The sequence below is a fragment of the Protomyctophum bolini genome (assembly GCF_963924005.1).
Source record: "Protomyctophum bolini genome assembly, chromosome: 3".
Classification (NCBI taxonomy): domain Eukaryota; kingdom Metazoa; phylum Chordata; class Actinopteri; order Myctophiformes; family Myctophidae; genus Protomyctophum; species Protomyctophum bolini.
Genome location: NC_137864.1, coordinates 50,906,127 through 50,916,924, shown reverse-complemented (window position 1 = coordinate 50,916,924; position 10,798 = coordinate 50,906,127). Strand labels below are relative to the sequence as shown.

The following is a 10,798-nucleotide window of genomic DNA, read 5'->3' as shown; positions in this document are numbered from 1 at the left end:
CCGGCCGGGGAAACCTGATCGAGCTGATGCTGTGTGTAGTGCTTCCTGTCCTGACACTCCCTGGTCGTAATGACAGCACGATGGAGGGATGGAGGGATGCTGAACGGAGGAGAGGAGAGACGGAGACACACAGAGAGAGAGAGAGAGAGAGAGAGAGAGAGAGAGAGAGGAGAGAGAGAGAGAGAGAGAGAGAGGAGAGAAATGGTACCGACCAGCACAAGATATGACGTCATCACAGTCACATTATCTACAGATTGAGCATTGATGGTCGTATAGCTTTGAAAATGTTGTTCTTGGATTTACAACAATTTCCCAGAAGCTGATGCTTGATTAGAATAGATCTTATAGTTTTGGTTGAATATCAAATGTGTGTTTTTTTTTTTAAATATACACTACACTAGTTTAACAAAGCTTTGGAACAAAATATGAATCAGACTTTATTGTTCAAAATGCATTTAAATTATGACAGACTGTCAGTTTGTCAGAGGGTTTGTAATTTTTGTAGAAGAAGGACATATTATGTCCTTCTTCTCCCTGCCTCCTAGCTATGGCCCATCTGCCTCTGCCACCCCCCCTCCCCCCCCCCTCTCTCTCTCTCTCTCTCTTGACCAGTCTCTCTCTCGACACAAGACACCTTTTGTTTTGACAAAGATGACAGCACTTACAGCAGCCAGCAGCCCTTCAAAATGGAAACACATCCAACAACCATTTAGCAGACATCAATCCACTAAGACACACTACAGTACATGGACTATGAATACAAATCTATGGTCTGTAGTCAATGACATCTGTATAGGCCTAGAACTATTAACTACTATTAAATGAAATTATTTTATAGCATATTTCATGTTGTGAGGTCTAAAGTTAGGTATAGCCTATTTAACTCACTTTCTTCTTAGAATTGTCGTGGAGAAAAAGTACAATATTTTCCCCTTAAATGTATATTCAGTGATTTCACTAAATTCCAAATATCACTTATTTTTTTTGTTTTGTTGTGATAATCCTCCCTACTATAGAGTGTGCTGACCATATAAGGAGTTCCTCCCTGTCCCCAGTTAACCCCTGGGGGTCTAAAGACCATAGGTTTAGTTTTTGGCTAGGTGGCCCAGCCTTCATCCAATCAGGATAGAGATCGGGGGCCTCCCGCCAATCATGATCGAGCGGGTGTGGGCCTTTGTGTGTGTGCTGTTGGCCTGTTGCATGTCGCCCCACTGTAGAGTGTGTTCATGTGCAGATCTTGTTACAGAGGGGGGGCCGGGGTTTTTTACAGAGGGGGGGCCGGGGTTTTTTCCAAATCACTGAATGCTCCTTTAAATGTAGTGGAGTGGAAGTTAAAACATTAACACATGTAAATGACCAACCAATTACATTTACACTGGCAGCCAAATGCTGTCTGAATCAGATCGGTGCCACATCCAGATTGGAATCCGATTTCTATTTCTATTTTGGGTGGTTAGATCCGGCTATACTGCGTTCAGACTGAGACCAATCTTGTGAAATCAGATTTAAAAAAAGACCTCTGAATGTGGCCCAAGTCGCATTTAAACAAATCGGATTCCAATGTGGCTGTGGCACAGTCTACAGATCCAATTCAGGTTGGGTTTGGCTGCCAGTGTACTGTATGTATGGGGCCAAAGAGTCAGAGTGTCCCCGGACAGCAGAGTGACCTTGTTGTGTTTGTTGTCAGTTCATCCATGTGGGTGCCTGCAGCATACCAGTGCTATAATGTCCACAGCATAGCACTCTGTTCTGTTCAGACACCATGAAACTCATTGTGTTGTCAAAATGAGAGAGAGCCCACACAGGCCATCAGACCAATTAACCCATCTGTACTTCTTTGCACTATGCACTTTCAACGATTGATATTCTTGCCCTTTTTTTTATTGTTTTAGGTCGTTTTATCATGTTTGTATTGTATTGGAGATTCCAAGAATACGTTTTCTTGCATTGTTTTATTGTTTTAGGTCGTTTTATCATGTTTGTATTGTATTGGAGATTCCAAGCATACGTTTTCTTGCATTGTTTTATTGTTTTAGGTCGTTTTATCATGTTTGTATTGTATTGGAGATTCCAAGCATACGTTTTCTTGCATTGTTTTATTGTTTTAGGTCGTTTTATCATGTTTGTATTGTATTGGAGATTCCAAACATACGTTTTCTTGCATTGTTTTATTGTTTTAGGTCGTTTTATCATGTTTGTATTGTATTGGAGATTCCAAACATACGTTTTCTTGCATTGTTTTATTGTTTTAGGTTGTTTTATCATGTTTGTATTGTATTGGAGATTCCAAACATACGTTTTCTTGCATTGTTTTAGGTCGTTTTATCATGTTTGTATTGTATTGGAGATTCCAAACATACGTTTTCTTGCATTGTTTTATTGTTTATTGAGTGTTTTAGGTCGTTTTATCATGTTTGTATTGTATTGGAGATTCCAAACATACGTTTTCTTGCATTGTTTTATTGTTTTAGGTCGTTTTATCATGTTTGTATTGTATTGGAGATTCCAAACATACGTTTTCTTGCATTGTTTTATTGTTTTAGGTCGTTTTATCATGTTTGTATTGTATTGGAGATTCCAAACATACGTTTTCTTGCATTGTTTTATTGTTTTAGGTCGTTTTATCATGTTTGTATTGTATTGGAGATTCCAAACATACGTTTTCTTGCATTGTTTTATTGTTTTAGGTCGTTTTATCATGTTTGTATTGTATTGGAGATTCCAAACATACGTTTTCTTGCATTGTTTTATTGTTTTAGGTCGTTTTATCATGTTTGTATTGTATTGGAGATTCCAAACATACGTTTTCTTGCATTGTTTTATGGTTTATTGAGTGTTCTAGGTCGTCTCATCGTGTTTTGTATTGGAGCTTCCGAACGTACGTTCTTTTCACAAGTATTTACCCTAAGTGACAGTAAAGGGAATCTGAGTCCTTGACTCCTTGCAATTCCACACAATGGCCTTTGTTTCTATTGGAACAGGTCATTGAATGTGTTGTTGTGACTAGTACTGTGACGTCTACACAACAGACGGTGTGGACATGACATTATTATTCACAATTCACATTGAAGATGTCTGCTTCATCTGAAACACTTAATGTACACAGCTTCTGATCAGGATGACGGCTTCATCCAGATTCAGTTCATTCAGACACACATTTGAGATTATCTTCATATATGCTTGGAACGATAACCTGATAAGTGAAGAATAAAGAACTTAGAACACACGCACAATTGTCTTCTCTTGCTCAATACAGAAAATGTTTTTTAATCCTTTAAAATTTAGTTTAGACAGGGTACTTACTTACTGGTGTTTATTTTATGTTATTATTTGATCTGTGTATATTCCACCAACACACCAGCCTAACAATGATTTTATTCAGAAAAAATATCTTTGCCTGAAATTAAACAGAATTCAATGAGAAACAACGATCCAATCCACACAATACAATTACAATACAATTAATAGCCTATCTTAAAGCTCACAATGCACACTGTGGCCTTGTTTTAATGTCACCTACAGTATCGCCTATAATGACATTCCCCAATATCGGGATTCCAGGCTTACAGTGGTTCAATATTTATGTTCCCGAACAATGTTTATTTCCCCCCATTTCACTTAAAAGCATGTTGTCGTTGTGTAAGTACCGGTATACCTTTAATTACTGCAACGTAAGCACATTCCGTCACGGTCACAGACGTGTTTACTCTCATACAGGTGTTGGCAACACTGTGGGAACTGGGAAACCACAACCAAACTGTTTATACTAGAAACAAAGCCTCGCCTTTAAGTACTTAGAGAAGGGACTGAACTCTTGTTTGATTCACACCCATAGAAAAGCCCTTGTCAGGTCACACAGCATTTGGAGTCTGCTAGCTATTTCCGTACGTCGTGTATCGCTTAGCAAGAGTTGGACTTTGTGACACTAACTAAGATTTGTGGTGTTACAGATCCACTTTCAGCAGTTCCGTTAGCGCCATTATGGCAGAGTCCGATTTCCCCCAATCCCCGGAGCCTTTCTCCTGCCCTCTGTGTGTGGATACGCTGCGAGATGCCGTCACCATCCCATGCGGAGACACCTACTGTCTAGACTGCATCAAGACGTACTGGGACCAGTTCGACCACATCGGGGTGTACAGCTGCCCGCAGTGCCGCGCTTCCTTCACCCCGCGTCCCGTCCTGAGGCGTAACCTTCCCAACGTGAGCCTGGAGCCGAGGCTCCCACAGCTCACGCCCTTCCCCTACATGCACAAGGGCGCGCTGTGCGACTTCTGTGTGGGCCGGCGCAATAAGGCCGTCAAGTCCTGCCTCATGTGCCTGGCGTACTACTGCGAGACGCATGTCATGCCACACTACGAGTCGGCCACCTTCAAGAGGCACAAACTGGTGGACGAGACTGGCCACCTGGACAGGAAGATCTGCCCGCAGCACGAGAAGGGCCTGGAGCTGTTCTGCCGCTCGGATCAGATGTGCATCTGCGTGCTGTGCACCGTCAGGGAGCACCGCGGCCACAACATTGCGTCAGCCGAGGAGGAACGCACTGACAAACAGGCGAGTCTTCATCACACAGTTTTTATCACATGTGATCTAATACACATGTACCGTCTCTGTTCTGTGCCTACATGTGAATCATTGGTATCACTGTTTTCATTACATTCCCCAGGGAGGTAATGTCAGCTAAGGTCACCCAATCTGTCTGTCTGTCTGTCTGTCTGCAGAGGATATCAAGTATGCCAATTGACAACCTGAACCAATTAACATACCACTATACGTTTAGCCCTGGAAGAACTGATTAACTGGTTTCATTATTGCTGCAACATGGTGCTAAAGAGGCCAGCCGTATTCACCTGTTTCCTAGGCTGTGTGTGTTCCACTTCCTGTCGATCCAATGAAATTCAATGAAACTGGTCAGATGACCAACGATATCCAATGAAATCGACAGGAAGTGGAACACACACAGCCTAGGAAAAAGGTGAATATAGGAACGGGTTGTCTCTGCCCCTGTCTCTGTCCTCACAACAGTAGACGAGTCCCAGTGAACCACACAGATCAGCTGATGCTGCTACGCCAATCACAGCTCACCTCGCGCTGCTGAACTAACATTAGCACATCAGTGGTGATATAAGCTTCATTCACAAATTCACAAATCAAATTCACAAATGAAAAATCTACTGCTATTAGCCTGAAATGACTGACGAGGCAGTTGAAAATCGCGAGGGGGCACATCTTATTTTATATATAGTAAAACAATATGTACATAAACCTTAAACTGAGTGGGGCAGAATTAGCAACTGATAATCATTATTTGGCCATAATTGTGTATAGCCCTAGTGTGTCTTATACTGTCTAAATGTATTTCTTGTATTGAGATGTCCTCCTGACTGCAGTGTATCACTCATTGTCTTCTTATCGGCCCAATGTTCCTATCAGAAAGTCCTGGTGGTGACCCAGTCTCAGGTGCAGCACATCATTCAGGAGAGGATGAAGGAACTTCAGGAACTCAGACATAACGTGGATGTTCTCAAAGTAAGGCCTACAATAAGAAGTGCAACTCTCTATGAAAGGTTCATTATATGTTTTATATTTGACTTTGGTGTTTTATTTACTGAACTGCTTTGCGAGCATTAACATGACTCTGTGAATACTGCAGATTCACAGAGAAAATATTTGACTTCGTATATGTTTGTGTTTAGTTTGTGTGAGAGAACTCCTCATTATGTGATCGCTGCATCCACACAGCAATAACATCCTACGCTGAGTTAAGTGAACAGACATGATTTGACCACCCACCCACCCACCACCCCTTTTATAGAGTAACGCTCAGCGCGCGCAGACGGACAGCGACAAGACCTTCCACGAGATGCTGCAGGCGGTAGAGCGCTGGCACGCCGAGATCAACCAGCTGATCAAGGCCAACATGCAGGCGGCCATGAACCAGGCCGAGGGCTACGTGGAGCGGCTGGAGCAGGAGGTCCTGGAGCTGCAGCGGAGAGACGCGGAGCTGCGGCAGATCCTCGACACCGAGGACAACATCCACTTCCTGCAGGTATACCAACACCTGCACATGTTTGGATAATGCACTAGCCTTTGTTTATGCCTACATATTTATTATCTCTGTTTATATTTTGTACTTTGCCACTAAAAGATTATAGCACTTTGGTGATTTGTTGTTTTTATTTCATAGGCATTTTGAGGTGTCATGATATAGATGTTTTTGTTTTAGTTGCTGTTCTATAATGTGACATTGTATGTTCGATGTAGCATTGAAGTGTAATTCTATTCCCACTTGTAAAATAGAGTCTCAATGGTTAAATAAAGGTTAAACTAAATAAAATAAAAGTACCGGAGGGGGGGAGGGGCACACTGACATGTGACCTTTTAGAACGGTGGTTCTCAAACATTTTGTTTTCATAGCAAACTATTCCCCCAAACTATAGTGGTTATTGGCAGTTACTTGACTTATATCCTCTGGTAGAAACTGAAAAGTCATCTCTCAGAGGTAGTTCACATCTGGATTCAGATCACCTCTCATTATTTCTTAGTGATTCCAGTGCATACGCATGCACTGGAATCTCTAAGAAATAATGAGAGGTGATCTGAATCCAGATGTGAACTATACCTCTGAGAGATGACTTTTCAGACTTTTCACCCTGTTGAGTGAAAACCTCATATTATGTCCAAAACTGTTTTCAGGATTCAAATTCAAAAATAGCAAAAGTAGCAGATCAAGAAGCTTGAAATATATTAGGGAAGTTGTATTTATACAACGTAGTTTATATATATAAATATATTAGGGAAGTTGTACTATACAACGTAGTTTCGGGAGAAGAGACCTCCTTCCGCTTGACCTTAACCACTTCTCCCTCATTATCAACAACTCCTCCCTCCTCATCAACTCACCCGAACCACTCCTCCCTCATTATCAACAACTCCTCCCTCCTCATCAACTCACCTGCCTTTCATTATCACCCAGCCAATCCCTGGCGCAATCACCACAGCATAAATACACCTGCGATCTCTCAACCAAGTTGTTTGTTCTGCTCCACGACAGACCAAACATGGGTTGTGACTAGTACTGCACTTTTAGATCGGCCATTTTCACTATTCTTCAAAATCGCCATCCTCCTCCACCCCAACCTCCTCCTTCCGCCTTGATTCTCTCGGAATCCAGGGGGGGCAGTGACGGAGCAGAGACGACCAGCCGCTCATTCCGAGTAGAGAGCAAAGATGACCGTCAGCTCCAGAGACTACGCCCCCACCCTGAGTCTCGCCTTACCTTGGGTTCCTCACTCCACTCCATGCATTCATCTCATTCTGTTTCAATAAACTGTTAATCTTGAGCGAAGGTGTGGTCTCTTACTAAGTGAAAGTTGTGTTGCTTCCCTAGAATTTCCCCGCACTGTGTGTTCCTCCTGAGCCCATGGTGCCCAAGGTGTTGATCAACCCTCAGTTCTCCTTCGGTGAGATGAGTAAGACTGCCTCAGACATGAAGGAACACGTGGACGACATTTGCAAGAAGGAACTGAGCAAAATCTCCAAGACAGGTTAGATACACTGAGCATATTATGCATGCATATATGCATCTGTCAAAGATGTTACCGTTAAATTGAATAACGTGTGTAGATTGCACGCACGCACGTGCACACGCACGCACACACAGTGCACACGCACGCACACACAGTTATATTGAAAGATATTCAATAAAGACTCGTTTTAATCTCATTTTCACAGTCAGTGAAACACCTGTGTACATACTTTTACCAAGAGGTGGAGACAAGCGACTCAAAGGTGAGTTTCTGTTGCAGAATTATTACCCACCCAATCAGTCTGTCTGTCTGTCTGTCTGTCTGTCTGTCTGTCTGTCTAGAGCTTAATTGACTTCCATTATACAATGAATGAATGAATGAATGACTGACTGAATGAATATGGAATACTCCTACAGAGCCACGCTGCAATATGTGTGTCTGTCTGCAACATAATTTCTCATTAAATGTATTATTCATTAGAAAGACGTTACTTTATTACATTTCCAAATATGGTATTCAATGTCAAACACTTACTGATGACATGTTTGATGATTCTATATTCTCCACACAGTTCCTTCAAGGGCAGATTTTCAGGAGCCAAAAAGCAGAGCCGACTTTCTGAGATGTGAGTATTCTGTCCATTGTTTTGGTTCCTTTATCTTCGTATGCAGTGGAATTCTGACAGTATTGAGATATGTGGCTTTTGGCTGCTAACGGGGAGATTACCCCAGGTGTTGAGCAGGGGACTGCAGTGTCAGAACCACACTCATACTACCTAACCGTAATCCCAAATGTAACCCTAACCCCAAATGAACAGCCTAAAGGCCAATAATACTCCTTTCAATGTCAGAAAATAACTTCTGGTCCGGTCAGGCTTTCCCAACAGGACATCTGGGGGTGCACAAGTTCTGAGAAAAAAGTTCTGTGACCACCCATCCGAAATTCTGAATGATGATCCATTTGTAGTTCTATCACCTCACTTTCCGAAACAAAATGTGCGGACATCGGAAGGAGCATGAATTGGGCTTAACCCTAAACCTAAGCCTATAGGTGTAATGAGCATTCGTGCCTGTCGTAGACATGCTGCGCAGAGCAAGTTCAGTCAGGGAACCTCAGTGCAGAACGCTGCCGGCCGTTAATTGGGCCGCCTCAGCATCACGCTCTCATTAACATGATTCACTCAGCCAATCACACACTCACTCCATCTTCATACCGGCTACTTTAACCGGAGGTTTGCATTCCTCTGCCTGCTTGCTTGCTTGCTCGCTGCTGCTGTTTCAGCGTGCCGCTGTATACAAACCTGCTGCTCACCCACCTCCACCCCATGAGCTACCACCTGTCGTTTTGGATCTACTGTTTAGGTACGGGGGATTCGGAGTCCCTATGGCCGGGACTGATGCGCTTGATCTGAGTACCTAAAAAGCAGATCCAATACATCGCCAAAACCATAATAAATATACTGCATTGCTCATCTACCGGTATATTCAATAAATATATATATATTACATCCTTCTTGAGTTGTCTGACTGAAACTCTATAAAGCCTGAAGCTGTATAAACTGCAGTCTCCAGGTCGGCAGGAAACCTTTTTGTTGAGCGACACTTGTGGAAAGGGTCATGAAATAAAGGTACTGTATATATTAAGCCTTAATGTCAGGGCCCCATAAAACCAAGTGGTTCTTCCGAGACATACTGGGCTGTCCTATAGTTGTATAGTAGGTATTTTTATTCTAGGCTCGAGTACGTGCGATCAAATTAACATTAACTATGTCTTTCTCAGATGCCAGTAAACTCAACTTTGACTCAAACACCGTCTACAAAGAGCTGGTTCTGTCGGACGGAAACCAAAGGGTGACGCGCAGGAAAAACGTCCAGTTTTACCCCGAGCACCCGGAGCGCTTCGACGGCTTCTCCCAGGTCCTGTGCAGGGAGGCCATGAGCGGCCTCCGCTTCTACTGGGAGACGGAGTGGAGCGGGGAGTTCTCCGTCGGCGTGGCCTACAAGAGCATCAGTCGAAAGGGCAAGAACTCCCACAGCCTGCTGGGATACAACGACAAGTCGTGGAGCCTGCTGTGCTCCGACTCCGGGTACTCGGCCTGGCACAACAAGGTGGACCGCGACCTGCCCGACGCCCCGAGGGCCGCGTCGCGCATCGGCGTGTACCTCGACTACGCCGGCAGCACTGTGGCTTTTTACTCGGTGTCCGACACCATGATGGACCTCGTCTACAGGTTCAAGGCCCAGTTCTCTGAGCCCCTGTATGCGGGCTTCGGAGTGGGTTCCTCAGTGTCCTTATGCCAGTTGGCCCAGAACTCCCAGTCCCAATCCCACTCCCACTCCCATTACTGACACGAGTCACTCACAGGTCGTTGATCAGTCTGTAAATACTGTCTAAGGCTACATTTATGCCTTATACATGTCTTCATATGACAAATAGCAAAATATCACCATAATAATAATACCATCCGAGCGTTGCATTATGAGCAGCATTGCATTGTAGAAATATAGGGACTCCCATATTAATGTTACATTTTTAATCAAACTGATAAATTGTGATATCAAAAGCAGAGGCACGGATTTGTAAATACAAATTGCTTAGTGGCATGTCATTGGGGATGTCACCCTGATATTGTAATGACATTTCACAGTTGAGCAAAACACCAATAAACATAACTCCTGATTCTACAACGTATATCTGTCTGACTGTATTTCATATTAATTCATGATATAGCATTCCTACGGTATGTCACAAACACAGGTTTTACAGTAACACCCAATGGTGTCTGTGATGCATGGCTGGAACGATGCACATATATTGTGATTGCCGGAATAAATACAATATGAAATATTATTATGTTAATAATTATTATAATATGAAAGCCATGTTCTTAATCTGTCCATTTATGTTACAGTTCAGTAATAAGCATGTACAGCTGCAAATACATTGATTTGTTTTATCATGACATGATTTTGTCTGGTCAAATTGATGGCTGGATTATGGAATGAATGCATGACTTAATGAATTAATTGGTTGATTGATTGATTGATTAATTAATAATTAAATAATGAACAAACGAACAAACAAAGCAATGTTACCAAAAGATATCTTCAAAGATATCTTCAGAGTTTTCCTCGTGACATCTGTGATTTGCATGAGAAATGGCTCTTTGGCAGGGAACTGCCTTCCAGTTCTATGTAATACACACTGTCATGGTCATCAAACTCACAGGTGGGAGCAGTCAGTCAGTCAGTCAGTCAGTCAGCCGGCTGTCA

General features: G+C 42.8%; 1 protein-coding gene across 1 annotated transcript; it reads left to right on the top strand.

The window, feature by feature from the left end:
* Positions 1-3,832: 3,832 nt before the first annotated feature.
* On the top strand, positions 3,833-10,488 carry ftr84 (finTRIM family, member 84). Its single transcript, XM_080759314.1, has 7 exons — positions 3,833-4,551; positions 5,431-5,526; positions 5,813-6,046; positions 7,388-7,544; positions 7,732-7,788; positions 8,098-8,151; positions 9,306-10,488. The coding sequence occupies exons 1-7, from the start codon at positions 3,982-3,984 to the stop codon at positions 9,872-9,874; spliced, it is 1,737 nt and encodes a 578-aa protein (XP_080615440.1). The 5' UTR covers positions 3,833-3,981; the 3' UTR covers positions 9,875-10,488.
* Positions 10,489-10,798: the final 310 nt, after the last annotated feature.

Excerpts from the sequence above, each read along its gene's own strand:
- ftr84 (XM_080759314.1), top strand. The coding sequence starts at position 3,982 with ATGGCAGAGTCCGATTTCCCCCAATCCCCGGAGCCTTTCTCCTGCCCT. Across the intron at positions 5,527-5,812 it reads ATAACGTGGATGTTCTCAAA|AGTAACGCTCAGCGCGCGCA; the intron begins GTAAGGCCTACA and ends CCCCTTTTATAG. Across the intron at positions 6,047-7,387 it reads ACAACATCCACTTCCTGCAG|AATTTCCCCGCACTGTGTGT; the intron begins GTATACCAACAC and ends TTGCTTCCCTAG.